The following is a 16430-nucleotide window of genomic DNA, read 5'->3' on the forward strand; positions in this document are numbered from 1 at the left end:
TTTCAGGCAGATGCCCTGAGCGACTTGTAAGTGGTGATGGAGTCACACTGAGGGAGAATGTGTTTAATCGCCCCTGTCTACTTCTGAATTGCCTGGAACTACTGGGCAAAGTCCTCGACAGTGTCGCCTCATCTCAGCAAGGTTAAGCCAGAAATCCTGGACCACCATGGACCATGAAGGTGGTCACCGAGCGCAGTTCCTGCACCAATCCCGGCATAGTACTAGAGCTTGTGAAATGTGCCTTCCATGACTTTGTCAGCTCTTCATGCACTTCTTGGAAGAAAGGCATTGTGGCTGTGTATGACTGTTAGTCGCATTCTGAGCCCAAGTGTCAATCATCCAGCCACGCACACTCGGGACAAAACAGAGGATCCAACTCCATCTCCATGTTTGTAGCAGCCCGGGCAAGCATGGCTGCCAACTCTGCATAAGAGTCCAACCAAGTCCTCAGCATAGAAAGGAATAAGCCCACCCTCCGATGTTGCTATCGATAGTTCATCCTCATCTGGAGCCACGAATGAGAAATCAGGTGCACCATGTGATGTGCCATCAAAGTCATTGGGGAACTCTACCAGGCGCAACATGCAAGAGGAGGAACTGAAGGCCTATGGAGATTAACCTGTTTGAAACCCTCCCGTTGCATCTGATTGTCTCTACTGAAATTGCTGTCAAATTTGTGGGCAGTTGTGGCCTAATGGTTAGAGAGTCAGACCCGAAAGTTGCCAGTTCAATTTTCAATTCCGGCAGATAAAATGTAGGTAGGGGAGTGAATGAACAGCGTTCTCTCCAGCCTCAATACCCATGACTGAGGTGCCCTTGAACAAGGCACCTAACCCTCAGTCGCTCCCCGGGTGCCGCATTCAATGACTGCCCACTGTTCCGGGTGTGCATGTCCACAGTTTGCAGTGTGTGTGTCTATACTAGTCACCTAATGTGTTAGGACAAAACTTGGATGGGTTAAATGCAGAGGACAAATTCTGAGTATGGGTTACGATACTTGGCCTTCTCGTCACTTCACTCTTTGGAAATGTGGAAACTTTGGAAACTCTTGTGTAGAGATGACACTCCTTTGGCTCCGAAGAACAAATTTGAATGAGTGATGCATGCCGCGTCTCTTTTATACAGCCTGGTCTCATTGCGAAAATGTACCTCTGGCAACGTTTTTGCAAACCCCAAAATACGTACCAATATGTACATATCACTGCAGTTTCAAAGTGATATGTCCACTGGGTGCCGCCAAAAGCTTCGTTTTTTTCCCGGAACAGATGAGCGTCAGTCTGACGTTTTGTGACATTGTTTTTTTAAGGTACACCTACACTAAACCCTAAACCTAACCGATAGTGTTAACAAAAGCAAATGTGACAAAAATACAATAGTAACCATGTCTTGTTAGCTTCTGTGAACTCATCTTTGAGCTCTTTTATCATGACTTGTCTTTCACGGGATTCGTACCTGAGCTTTCATTATTACAAGTACAAATCTGTACCAGCTGAGCTACTGAGCAAACTTATTATATAAAAAAAGCCGAGCATATGGAGCAGATTAAGTGACGCAAACTCCAAAATTGATTCATTTACATGGAAAAAAAAAAAACGATAAAAAGTGCTTGCTGTTTTACTGCCTCTAGTGTTCATTTCACTTTGAAACTGCAGAGATATGTACATATTGGTACGTATTTTGGCGGTTTGCAACAACGTTGCCAGAGGTACATTTTCACAATGAGACCAGGTTGCTTTTATACCAATATGTCCAGGGCATGCAAAGTCCACTCGCCAATTCTCATTGGGCTTTTCTTAAATTATCAGTGGTGTTTGGGGCTCCCTAGTGTCAGTCATCAACACCACGTCAAAGTCATTACACAGCAAAAAATGCATCTATTTGTGAAAAAAATCTATTAACTTGCCAAAAGAAAATACATTTTACACAATTCAGCTTGTTTTAAGGATGTTTGTATATTTTTAATGGAGGACTAAAATACTGATTGTATTCATTTTGCACTGCAACTCACCTGCACGACCAGAAACTAATTTCACACTGATTCAGTCTTTTGCTCCTCGCTCTGTGCACCCATCATCAGAACCATAGGATTCAGATAAGGATTGTAATAGCATAATCCTCTCTAATTGTTTCTGCCCTGTGCCATATTGTGGAAGCTCATTTCACTGACAGACCTTCCTGAGCGTCCAGTAGTGGATGCGAGTGTGCGGGTGAGATGCTTCGGGCATGTGTCACTCTAATTTTTCTGTACCCCTGCATGAACTGTCTTAAGTGCTGTTATTAATAACCACAACATGTTCTTCTTACCGCGAAGTTAAACAATGATAGTGAATCTGTAGTAGCATGGTTACCATGAATGCACAGTGTTATTAAAGTCTACCGTTCTCACACACAGTACGTCATTACACAACACGTTAAAATAGTAGTCAACAACGTACAATTCTTCTCATGAACACAACAGATTCACAGCTTCCCTGTTGTGACAAATATCCAAGAGAAAAAGCTTCTAAAACAAGAACAAACCCACATGAAAAAATACTATAGTATATTATAGTAAAATTACAGTAAAATTACTCTAGTAAATGCTATAGTGTTTTTGAACCATTCTATAGTAAAGATACTACAGTAAATTGTAGTATATTATAGTATTTACTACACTTACTGTTAATTTACTGTGGTATATTTACTATAGTAAGGTTCAAAGACACTATAGTATTTACTAGAGTAATTTTACTATAATATACCATAGTATTTTTTCATGTGGGAATGTAGGTCTTGATTTTGTCCCAATTGATTGGATGGGTTGATGGTCGTGGACTGTAATTGGTGGATCTCATGTGAGTGACAGGTTGTCCCGCCCTCACGCCAGTAAACACTTCGTCAGAGAAGAGGAGAGATGAACTGCAAGAGGGAGGGGAAGTTATTTTAATTAAAAAACAACAAGTGCAAATTAATTATAATTAACAATATTAACAATTCATATTTGTATGGAATATTGCAGCGTTTATAATAAATGTCCATGCACATTATTGATTTTAATTCCAGTCCTCTGTAAGGCCGAAAGGTAATTTAAGTGACATGCCTGCCCCAACCTGCCCAGAGACTGGAACAGAATGGAATTTGAAACGTTTTAGCCAAAAATGTTTCCATGGTAAAGGTGTTTTTTGCAGAAACGTTTCAGATTTCGTTCTGTTCTCCGACTACGGCTGAAGTAGGGCTGGGATGTGGATCAATAACCAGGTGAGTAACTGTTACTACACTTTGGAATGCCAACATAGTGAGCTACCTTGCTGTTTACTACATAGGCAGCCTCCTACTTAAAACAGAACCTGTCACATGCCTGTCCTGTCTTGTGCTGCACATGGGTGTTTTTGTTATTTTGGGCCATGTGCTCGTGTCCTTGTCTGATCCCTCCCCCTTGTTATCTGATTAGTGTTTGATTTCACCCACCTGTTCCCTCAGATTTATTTCCCTTTATAAGTCATTTCATTTCTCTTGCGTATGAGTCCTCACCTCAGTTTTCCTTTGTATTGACTGTGACAGAACCTGCATGTATGCAGCAACACTTTGTGTCACAAGTAGTTTGTGAAACTGATTTTAGTAGTTTGCTCTTAGCATGTTGCTAAACTAACAGTCTGATTTTCTAATATGAAAATATTGTAATTAGATTGACATTTTCATTAAGTTTTTCAGTTTCACAGTTTTTGTATATGGAATAGCATACTAGCACACGATTCTTACTACTTCATATAAAGATACGGCAAAAAGAGTAGTATGGTTCTTTTGAATTCATCCCATTTATTATATGGAGCTCATCGCAGTGCATACTGTGATTACAACCTACTAAAGCTATCTTGCATATGATGCATTAAAAGGATAGAAAAAAAAAAATCAATCCAAAGTCATTAGGTCTAAGACTATAGGTCGTTTTTTAAGCACCTTATTAGGACCTTTATTTACATTTTAAAGTCATGCGCCCTCTAGCTGGCGTAAAAATAATGTCAATTTCGTGTTACGCGTGTCGTCATGAAATGACGTATGACTGTCGTTACCAATCGAAATGCGTGTTCATTTAAATTCAATGTGTGGACTTTAATCAACATTTATCATATTTCCATTTAGCAAAAATCATTTTTTATTAACAACTACACCCACCCCAACCCTAAACCTATCCAGTGATGTATAGTGCATATACACTTTATGAGCACGTGTTCCCTGGGATCGAACCCACGATTGCATGATGTTGTATTTTGTAATGCTCTATCAATTGAGTTACGCAAAACCCGAAATATGACGCAAATAAAAGGAAACAAAGCATTAAAATGAAAGTGTCCTGTTGTCGATAGGGGCTCACCTTTAGTAAACGCTCCTATGGGTCGTATTTCATGAATTCAAATGAACGTGTCCTGTTGTCAATAGGGGCGCAACTTTAGCAAACGCTCCAATGGGTCGTATTTCATGAATTAAAATGAAAGTGTCCTGTTGTCGATAGGGGCGCAACTTTAGTAAACGCTCCAATGGGTCGTATTTCATGAATTAAAATGAAAGTGTCCTGTTGTCAATAGGGGCGCAACTTTAGTAAACGCTCCAATGGGTCGTATTTCATGAATTAAAATGAACGTGTCCTGTTGTCGATAGGGGCGCAACTTTAGTAAACGCTCCTATGGGTCGTATTTCATGAATTAAAATGAAAGTGTCCTGTTGTCGATAGGGGCGCAACTTTAGTAAACACTCCTATGGGTCGTATTTCATGAATTCAAATGAAAGTGTCCTGTTGTCGATAGGGGCGCAACTTTAGTAAACGCTCCTATGGGTCGTATTTCAGGGAAGTGACAAACAACCAATATAGGTGTATTGGTTGGAGGACATGTTGCTCATGTCGCTTCAGACCTGTTTGGCTTTCTTTTATTGCGGAACATAAAAGATGTGTTAAGAAATATCTCAGTGTTTTTTGTCCATACAAAGTCAATGGTTGCCTGAACTGTTTGGTTAGAAATATATTCTTTTATGTTCCACATAAAAAAATTTGGTGCACTATCCCTTTAATTTGTGGCCTATGTAAACAGCTCACTAGAGTCTATATCTGTACTGCGATCTTATCTGTTACCATCATTTTCTGTTCTAACATCACCTCTCCCTAAACCACGCAAGTAATTGAGCTGAATGCAGTGTAAGGGTTAGTGCTCCCTGCAAGCAAGAGCTCGGAGCAAAGACAGTGACGTGGTCAACAGTCGTGACCTTCCTTTGCCCAGAAGCTGCTGCTCTCTAGATATAAAAACAACAGGCTCATTATCTCACTCCGGAGATCAGTAGTCCATGTCTTAATTGAACTGCAAACATTTTTTGTTCATTTTCTGTATGCTGTCCTGATTGCTCACATTTAGCAAACAGTGGAATAAGTTTAGGGAGCCAATGAGGCCCACACTGCTCGCATTATTACTCAACATTATGTTTGTTGCTTTAATCAGCAGAAAGAGCCAACATCAGTTCTGGTTTTGGGAGTAGGGATGGGGAAAATTAGCAAAAATGTTTTGTCACAAGATTTATATATTGTTCACTGTATATGTGACCTGTGCTGGCAAATTTAGTCATGGGCTAATTACGAGCTACAGGCAAAACGAGTGAAAATTTTCCATTTTGGTCGAAAAATGTGTTCATTAAGCCCTCATCTAGAGATCCCAATGCTCCAAATACCAATTAAACATCTAAACGTATCATTATTTGTACGTTTTCTGAGATGAGTACCTTTCCCTTGTCCATGAAACATTTACTTTTTCTCCTCCTGCTTGCTTCTCGACCACTGGCACATCGCCTCAGCACAAGTTTGGTATCATTTTAAAGCGCAGCATTCCAACTTTGTGAATATTCATAGCGAATTATCTATTGGCATGAGTCTGAACAGATGAAATGTAAATAAAACTGTAAATCTTACTCGCACCTACTGAAAGATCTGAAGCATGCGCACAATGACTCCTCAGACAGCGCGCAATCCCGATACACATATATACACAATTAAAATAGCTATTTTAAAATATCTGTCTTGACGAGTATTCACATTATCTATTATGTCTTAAAGGTGCACTGTGTAACTTTTCCGAAGTTTCCGAAGTTTCCGAAGGCGAAGTTTGTTGACGCCAAGTTTGAGTGCAGAATCTTGGGACATGTGGTCTTCACCTCACAGCTGGTGGGAAAGAATCGGGATAGGACTCGGGCAGAAATCATGTTCATGGATGTGATTATTAACGTTACTGTAGTCTGAAGCAGAAGCAGGACCGAGTGTTGTGGAGCTGAGCAAGGCCGCTGGAGCGATTGTTAATTAGATGAACGCAACACATGCCTCACGAGCAGCGGGACTTTTATTATGACACAGTCGCCGGTGCCATTTCCGCTTCTTCGGTCATGAGTATGAGGTAACGCAGCTCTGTTTATCATATTGGACACATCTGAGTAGGGTTGAAAATGATGTTATGACGTTACTCTGTGCGTTCTCTCAGCGGCTGCTATGACACTTGTTCACACTGCAGTGAGAGTAAAGCGTTTCTGCAAAATAAAACCAGAAACCGAGGGGAACATGATATGACGCCATTGACAGGCGACTCCCTCACACGTCCCAGTTCTTTGGGTAAAATAGCAATTTTCTCACGATTTACAAATAGTTAGAAACATTTGGGATATTTTTTCTATGGCTCTGCATCAGCCGTCCCTGCGCCATCACTTCCGGCTAATAAGGTCAAAATACATGCAAAATACCGGCGCGATCATAGATATATACATAGATTCCTCATTAGATTCCTCATTAGGATCGGTCGAATGAGGCATCTACGTATATACATCTTTGATCGCACCAGTATTTTGACCTTATTAGCCAGAAGTTATGGCGCTGGGAATACTAGATAACATTCGTCTGATTAGAGGTAAAAAAAATAACATAAATACTGTGCGGTTTCTCGCAGAAACCGATCGTTTCGTGTCTTAAGACATCAATGTGTCGCCACGAGCCGCATGGTTTAATAAGGATTCGTATGTCTATGTGTTTTTACTCTCATTGCTCTCATACTCTAAAATATCCCCATTGACATGCGTTATGCGACTATCACACTGCAACGGTTGGAGTTAAAAATCTTCATTTGTGTTCTACTGAAGAAACAAAGACACCTACATCTTGGATGCCCTGGGGGTAAGCAGATAAACTTAAAAACATTTGTTTTTGGGTGAACTATCCCTTTAAGTGAACGAATAAATCAACAAATCATACATCGAACAAATCATACATCATTTTGAAGGTTTTTTTAATAGATTTTTTAAAATTTGCTCATTACGACTCAATTTGCCAGCCCGGATCACACGTATTCATCACTTAAAATTCATTACTTCAATTCATCAACAAAAATATATATCACGTTTCCACAAAAAAGCAGCACAAATGTTTTCAACAATGATTAAAAAAGTTTCTTAAGCATCAAATCACCATATAAGAATGATTTCTGAAGGATCATGTGACACTGAAGACTGGAATTATTAGAAATTTGATCACAGGAATAAATTACATTTTAAAACATACTCAAATAGAAGCAGTTATTTTAAATTGTAATGATATTTCCCAATATCTCTGTATTGATCAAGTAAATGGAGCCTTGGTGAGCAGAAAATCCTCGGGGGCTGTTTACACAAACTAAAAATGGGAAACTTTTTATGCGTTTTGGCCGTTCTTCGTCTCGGTGTAAACTACAAAAACGGTGACGTCATGTGTATTACGTGTTCAGTCTATAGGCGCCTAGTGTTTCTTTACAAGTTGACATCACCAACTACTGGCCTGGCATGAATAATACAGTGTTTTAGTCGTTTTTGCAGATCCGTGTGTATGCGAAAATGCAAAGAAAAACCTTTTCCTTTTTTAGTACATCGTTGTTGTGTAAACCCTTATTTTTCACTTTTGAACAGTAAAGTGTATGCTCTAGTTTTCTGCTTAATATACTAAATGTATATTGTATACATGACAGATCATCGTTTGCTGTTTGATAACATGTTGATCTCTCTGTCTGTGGATTAGGTTGTGCGGTGACAGCTGAAGCCTTCCTATGAGGTGAGCATATCCCTTTGGACCCTCGGCTCCCCTCCCAGTGCCAGCAGCAGCAGGACTAAGGGATGTCACAAGTATTCCTCCTTCTGACCCTACTCAGTTTCTCCTCCTGCATTCAGGTCAGAGATCATTCCCCTTCCTCTCTCTTTTCCCTCCCCGTCTTTTAAGATGACCAGATGACCGTGAAATAATTGTTCAGTCAATTGTGTATTTACACACGTGCTCACTGCATGTTTGTTACTGTTATTCTGAAGAGGAAGTAGCGGATGTACTTCTTTATATAATACTTACTGTTACCAATATCAGTTTAAAGCATTTATTTGTATAATCAGACTAAAGCTAATACAAATTATTGGGACAAATGTTGTCCAGTAACTCCATCAGGCATGGCTCGTATAATCGGGACTGTCCTGATTTTATCTGGACATCTGGTCACCCAAATTGTCTCCCGAACAGGGGCTTGACTAGACCCTGTCCTTGTGAAAAAGAAGTATAATTCACCATACTTTTAAAAAGAATGACTTTAAAAGTAACAAACTACCACAGTACCGTTCAAACTTTAATCAGGTACTTTAAATGTGCTTTGGTATGTTAGTCAACACGACGCACAACAAGTACTTTTTAACGCTTGACAAATACACCAATCAGGCATAACACTATTACCGGTGAAGTAAATAATGTGTTACATTTATGCCCTGTCTTGTGTTTTGATTAAGATTCTGTTTCTCCCCAGTTTGGTTAATTAGTCATGTCTGTCACCTGTGTCTCGTCCATCATCTGCACCTCGTTATCCTCATTTGCTCTGTGTATGTAAATCCTCAATTTGCCCTCAGTGTTTGTCGGTTCTCGTTAATGTTTGACGTGTCTAAAGCCGCGTTTCCACCGAAATTACCCGGAACTATTTGTACCAGGAACTTTTTTCCCAGTAAATTTTTCTCCCCCAGACCTGCTACTATCTGCGTTTCCACCGCGGTCTAAAGTACCGGGAAGATTAGGCAAATTAGTCCGGTGACGTGGGAATGCGCGCGACTGCTCCTCCCAGTCACCGACGGACATGAATCACTTTTGAGCGATACTGTCTGCAACAATAACACGTGGAGGAGATGCAAGCAACGCTGCTTTTGCTGGTTATGTATACACATTACCAACACTGCTTATTTAAACGTGCACTTTCACCTGGTTTGACCATTTTAATGCAAAATGAGATGATGGGCAATCCAAAATCTGAATGTGCTCAATTCCAAAACAAAAGATTTTCTATAAAAGGATAATGAGGTTAAAGTCATTCATGACAGATGTGTGAAAAGTTAATTGAATGAAAACAATAGACTGAATTAAGCGGTTGAAAGATTAGGTACTAGACTGCAAGTATTTATTATTTATCACAATAACATCTCTTAGCATTCACCAAAAAAAAAAAAATCACATGACTAGTATTACAATATGCTTCATTAAATGCATAATTTAGAGATTTCTTCCTCAAATTTGAAATGAAGCAGGACCACACTTATGGCTTCACTTAAGTTGTGGTTATAAGTTATTATACTACATTCACATAGTTATACATTTAAAAATATAATATTTGGGTTTTCTAGATATGTTTATGTGCATATTCAGAAAACTTGCGAGCAGCAGCCCTTTTATTTGCTTCCAACACTATATGAATACAATTAGAATGTGGTTATATTTATTTATATATTTGATATTTATGCATTTAGCAGACGCTTTTATCCAAAGCGACTTACAACTTGGGGATACAATAAGCGATTGGTCGTGAAGAGTCGAGTGAGCGCAACAAGTGCCTGAAATACTTGGTCCGTGTACATTTCTCAGTGTAGCACAGGCTAGAGTAGGGCGGGAAAGAGGAGGAAAAGAGGAAAGGAAAGATTTTTTTTTTTTTTCTTTTTTTTTTTTTTTTTTTTTTTTTTTTAGGAGGTTAAGTGCTCATGGAAGAGATGAGTTTTTAGTTGACTTTTGAATGTTGTAATTTATTTGGTTATATAGTTAGAATGTGGAAATTAAAAAGACACAGTGACATTTTACACATTTGACTTTATTTTAGACAGATTAGTTCTTACAAAATTAAAATAAAAGTGTGCAAAGACAAATAAATTACTAGAACAATAAAATGAAAATATAAAATGTGAAAACAACAATATAAAAAAAAAGTGTATTTTTCAGTAACCTGTCCAAAAGCTATACCAACACGTACAATATATAAAGTACAAATGTGGTAGTGCAAATGCTTCAGTCAAGCGGCTGGTCATTGTGGCTACTTCTTGAACGACTGGACAAACTGTCCAAGAACAGACAGAAACCCGGTCTGAAAGTCCCTCTGCTTTCTTCCGCTTCTGACTGGTGGAATGCCAACTCTTGCCTCCTCATCTCTCCTCGGCCTGGCTCTCCAGTAACAGCTGCATATATTGGTCACACTGTTCTTGTCCATGCTGCAGGACGGCCGGTTAGCATCCTCCATGTCCCTCAGTGCATCAAGAAAAGTCACAGGCCCTTTTCCTTTTCTCTAAGTAGAAAAATTGCACAGAAACACATGGAAATTAATACACAAGGCAACCATGAAACAATAGAAACCATCAATTAATTATTTAGTGTTTTCACTACAAATAATAAACAATTGTTTGCCCAGCTTGAACAATGCCCAGGGGCCCGTTCTTCGTACCTCGCTAACTCAGTTAGCCGGATTTGATTGTTGACGATTTGACATGATCTCGGATTGTTTGGTTCTTCGAAGCTCATCCTGGACTTGCTGTCATAGCAACAGGTCCGTAAACTTAAACCTGCTCATGAGCGGCTTATTTCATGTAAACAGGATTAGATTGCATCTTGAGGTGATACTTAAAATCTGTCCCAGCCACTGCTACTTTATTACAAGAGTTCATTACTGAACCAGGGGCAATAATAATAATTTTAAATAATAATAATAATATACAAATGTTATATTGTAGGCTATATGAGAATGTATATAATATTACAATGTTGTTTATAATAATATAGACACAGCCACTTGATTGAGCGATTTATTTGTGATGGAATAATTACTTTATAATTTTATTGGAGGTTTACACACAGTTTACACACAGTTACTCTGAGCCGTGCATTAATTTAAGTGATGACAGATATTATGGGATGGCTTGATGCAGCGCAAGAGATGCAGAGAATTTGACCCTTAAGAAACTTTAATACTGTCACGTTACAAATCTGCTCCAAATTGAATTAAAAATTAAATTACAACATTTAAATAAAAATGTAAAGGGTGTAAAAATACTGTATAAAATCGTGAATATAAATAATTGGTAATCATGTTAAAAAAACAAAAAACATTTATCATTTATCTATCATAACTTTTATGTTGGTTTGGTGGTTTGGCTGTTTCCTTATAAAGGTCCAGAAATTCGTGGGGTTTTTATTGTATAATTTGTCACGTTTTTTTGCCAGGTGGCTTTTTTAATTATATGATGTCATTACGTTGCTGTCTTGACGCCAACCTATCGCTGCATTGCTGATCGTGGTTTCGAGTATCGATGCATCTGCCCTCTTCAGGGAACACAAGAACGCGCAGTGATCTGTGATCATTTAATCCAGATATTTTAATCCAATCCGCAAATTCGTTTGAAGAACCAAATTAGCCAGAGATCAGTTATCACGATTAAAAGATCTGGGATCTGTCAAATCATCTCAGATGTATTAAGCGAGGTACGAAGAACGGGCCCCAGTGTGCAATTTTTATCATGGGCAATTTAAGTTTACAATTAAAAACAACAAAACTACTCAAAACCATTAAGGATTACACATCAGTTTTTAAATATATACACATTATTGTCAGCTTTATACCTCTGCGTGTGTGTGTGTTTCGGCATGAGACACGGGGTTAACGTACTGGTGACCGCGGGGGAAAACACGCTGGTCTCCGTTGCCTGCAATTCATCAGGGCCACTCGTTACGTCTGGAAAAGCATGTTGAAAAAAGTTACTGCAACGTGTTTGAACACTGCAATGAGTTTAATAGATGATACCAAGATGAGATATTTACCTTCAACCAACTCGGATTCCTGGATGGTTTCCAACAACGCAATAGCCGAGTCTTTCGTTACCGCTGCACCAGAAAAAGACGGTCTATGTCCCAACAACGCGTCCAGGCGGTCATACCACTTGTTGATACGCCGGTCGGAACCGCTCCGGTTGTTATGATCCTTTAATTTCTTGTAATCTTGTCTTAATTTCTTCAACTTCTCTCTGCACTGTTTTCCAGTGTGACTGGAACCGAGTCGATATCTTCAGGTATACCTTTTCATTACGGGTCGCCGTTTCCAGTTCCCGCTGGATGTCCTCCTCCGCTTATATGCTCAATAAAGCCTGAACCTCGTCGTCGGTCCATCGGTCAAATTTTTTGTTGAACTCCATTGTTGCAAAGAAAATATTTACTGAACGCAGAACCCACCTGCAAAAGACTTGTAAAAATGGCGGTGGAAAAAAAAATGCTGCGAGAGCTCAACCAATCAGCATGTTCAGCGCCCAAGTCCCACCCCCGAAAGTTCGTGAACTTTTGAAAGTACCACCTCGCAAGCAGGGCCGTTTGGAGGGGGAAATATTTACCCGGAACTTCATTTAGACCCTGGTTCCTGCGGTCGAAACACACCGAGTTCCCCCCCAAAGTTCCTGGTTCCGGGGTAAAGTTCCTGCGGTGGAAACGCGTTCTAAGTGTGTTCCTGAGTTTTATTATTAAAAGTTCCTGTTTCCTGTTCTCCTCGTCTCCGTGAGCTCATTGCCAGCACGTAAACGTAACAGAAGAACCGACCGAAACCGTTTTTTGTTTGTTTCTTTTCTTTGAGTTTTCCCGTTTCCCATGGCCCTTCCCGCTGTTTGTCTGCTCTGCCTGGAGCAGGGAGACCGTCCGCTGGAAGCGCATACACGGGACTTCTTGGACCTTGCGTGGCAGACGCACTTCCCAGACCGCTTGCTCTGTATTTTTTTCCATGCCGGCCTGAGCGGGCGGTCGAAGGCTTGCGTTCCAGCGGGCGGTCCAAAGGAGGATTTCGCCGCATTCGTGGAGTGGGTACTGGTATCCAACAACTCGCCATTCACCATCGGCCCCACTGAGGAGGACAGCGGTACCAGTCCCACTCCACCACTGCCAGAGACCAGCCAACCACCACCAGCGAGTGATGCAACGGAGAAGTTGCACGAGCCCCCCGCAGACCGTGGGGACCGGCCACTCGCAAGTGACGAGCCCGTACCGAGGACAAGGACGGAGTGTGTAATCGCCGCGGAGCCCGGACCACCAACAAGGTCTGACCAGGTGTGTGAGCCGGCAACGCCATACATCGCGGAGGAAGTTATTGTGGAGTTCGAGGGCTGGGAGGAAAGCCCCGCCCACAACACCGCCGCAGTGGATGAGTTGAAGGAAGCCGCTGGCAGCTACATGGAGGAGCTGAGGACAGTTTTTGAGGTGGACCTGATGGACTTTTATGGAGAGGTTTTTCCTGTACCCCCTGTATCTCCTGTGTTTTCCAAGTCTCCAGCGTCCCCAGTATCTCCAGAGTTTCAGGAATTCCCACCCAGCCTCCCTCTCCCACCTCCTCAGTTGGTCCATTCCTCAGTGCGCCCTTCGCTGCTGCCCTTCTGCCCCTCTGCTCCACCCACACGCTGTGTGGACACCGCTAGTGTCTTCAGGCCACCAGCTCTGTCCAGCACTGAGGTTCCCCTGACTCCGCCTCCAGCCTCCGTGCCCCCTGCTCTGCCTCGGCCCGTCGACACTTCAGCGCCTCCCTGGCTTCTCCCTCCCTCGGCTCCACCGGACACCATCGGCCATACGGCTTCTCCGGGCTCCCTCGTCTCTCCGGCTCCGCCTTGGTCAGTCGTCGACCTGCCTTCACCTGCGGCTTCGTCTGGCTCCGCCTTCCCTTCAGCTCCGCCTTTGTCCTCGGTCCCTCCAGTCCAGCCGCTGTCCTCTGGTTTCCCGGTTCCATCTCGGGTGCTCGTCGCTGCGGTGCCACCTCGGTCTCCTGGACCATCAGCTTCGCGGGGGCTCATCGGCTCGTCGGCTCCATCTCTGGCTCCTTCTCCGTTGGTCGTCCCCAGGGTGTCGTCTACCTCCCAGTCGTCTCCTCCATGGCTCCTCCCACCATCGACTCCGCTCTGGGGCCTCGTCCTGGCTGGTTTCTGGCACACCACCTGGCTTCTCCTGCTCCTGGCTCCCCACTGGCTCCTCCCTCCTTCCTCGCCCCCATGGACTGTTTTTTGTTCCCTTGGACTCTGTTTTTCTTGTTTTGGACTTTACTTTATATCCTGTTTGTTTCCTCGTCCTCCTCCTGAGCCCCCACCCTCCCTCCTCAGATGTTCCCTTTACAGCGCGAGGACGCGCCTTTCCGGGAGGGGGCGTTATGTTACATGTATGCCCTGTCTTGTGTTTTGATTAAGATTCTGTTTCTCCCCAGTTTGGTTAATTAGTCATGTCTGTCACCTGTGTCTCGTCCATCACCTGCACCTCGTTATCCTCATTTGCTCTGTGTATGTAAATCCTTAGTTTGTCCTCAGTGTTTGTCGGTTCTGGTTAATGTTTGACGTGTCTAAGTGTGTTCCTGAGTTTTATTATTAAAAGTTCCTGTTTCCTGTTCTCCTCGTCTACGTGAGCTCAATGCCAGCACGTAACCGTAACATAATGTGACACCCTTACAAAGTGCACTTTTTAATATTCTTTGCTCGCTTATGAACACTTAATATGCATTTATTTAATTAATATTGTATTATCAGCGAGCACAGTTTTTTAAAACTATACTTTAATATTTGAAGTACACAAGTGCAAGTGCACATTCAATATAATTAAGCACAGTTCTTTTTCACAAGGCTGATCCTGCTACCTTTTTTATTTGTGCGCTGCAACTACTTTTTTTGATAAATACATTGGTGTTAACATTTATTCAGATATATTTTTAAAAAGCTGAGAACAAACAGAAATGCAACGTGCACCTCTCAGCTCTTTTTCGAGTTGGCTAAGAGTCTGAGTGTTATGCAACTCACTGAAGATCAGATTAGGTATTAATTCAGCATATTCATGTGAGGAAATAGAAAATAAAAATACAATTTATTTAGTGTTTTATGAAAAATCTTAATTATAATATTATTTCAAGTGACATGAGAGTGAGTACAAATAATGACAAAATGTTAACCTTTCCATGCGGTCTCACTGATTGGATCTTACAGGTGTCATCTGCTGTATCCCTCAATACTTTGATGGCAAGATGGATGATGTACAGAGATGAATGTTTTCGAAATATCAGCAGAGAACCGCCGATGACAGGTGAGCTGTTCTGTGTCCTTCCACAGGGCTTGGCTTGAGTCACAGTTGGTGTGTAAATTCAGCGATGATTAAAGTGCACAGTGCTAGTAAGGGATGTGTGTTACAAAACAGTGCTGAGCCCTCAGATTAGGAGTCATCATGTCACACACAGATTCCGTCCAGCAGAGCTAGCAAAAACGAGGAGACTTTAACATGAATGTTTGTTTTCCAGGTATTGTGTGCAACCGAACGTTTGATAAGTATGCCTGCTGGCCAGATGCTCTGCCCAATACTACAGTGAGTTTGGCCTGTCCCTGGTACCTGCCCTGGCACAAGGAAGGTACTGTAAATACGTTTATAACAATTCTAGGCCATGTCATTCACACCAAATGAAAGCAAGATATTTTAGGACTATTAAGAATTGAAAGATATTTTAGGACTATTAAGAATTGAAAGATATTTTAGGACTATTAAGAATTGAAAGATATTTTAGGACTATTAAGAATTTAATTGAAATTTATTTGACAAGTTTACAAAACTGTAAAAATTAACAAGTATCCCATACACTTTAAAAACACAATAAAGCATTGGCTTATTTCCATTGCGGCCCTCAATGCTAATAAAGGATAAATGCTGGTAGTGACAGATAAAATGACAGGTTTCTCCCCATACAGAAATGTAATAAATGTGCATATATGAAATATTAATATATGCTATAAATGCTCTTATTAAGTAAAAACATATATGAAATCTATTAGAAATTGAAACAATTCCATAGATTACAACCCCAAATCAGAAAAAGTTGGGACAGTATGGAAAATGCAAATAAAAAAGAAGAAGAAGTGATTTCTAAATTTACTTTGACTTGTATTTCATTGCAGACAATATGAACACAAAATATTTCATGTTTTGTCTGGTCAACTTCATGTCATTTGTAAATATGCATCCTTTCCTGTCATTCAGACCTGCAACACATTTCTAAAAAAGTTGGGACAGTAAAGCATTTACCACTTTGTAATGTTGCCATTCCTTTTCACAACACTTAAAAGACGTTTAGGAA

At 41.0% G+C, this 16430-nt stretch overlaps 1 protein-coding gene across 2 annotated transcripts in view; it reads left to right on the forward strand.

Moving 5' to 3' along the window:
• The window catches only part of gcgra (glucagon receptor a), a 130969-nt gene that overhangs the window by 78161 nt on the left and 36378 nt on the right, over nucleotides 1–16430 (forward strand). For both annotated transcript variants that reach the window (XR_013817330.1, XM_079827452.1), the window contains exons 2-4: nucleotides 8048–8196; nucleotides 15295–15391; nucleotides 15603–15710. Coding sequence is in view for 1 of the 2 variants with exons in the window: in XM_079827452.1 (XP_079683578.1) it covers nucleotides 8143–8196; nucleotides 15295–15391; nucleotides 15603–15710 (259 nt within the window). In the remaining variant the exon portion in view is untranslated. The remainder of the gene's footprint in view (nucleotides 1–8047; nucleotides 8197–15294; nucleotides 15392–15602; nucleotides 15711–16430) is intronic.

Source organism: Gobio gobio (assembly GCF_949357685.1).
Source record: "Gobio gobio genome assembly, chromosome: 1".
Lineage (NCBI taxonomy): Eukaryota > Metazoa > Chordata > Actinopteri > Cypriniformes > Gobionidae > Gobio > Gobio gobio.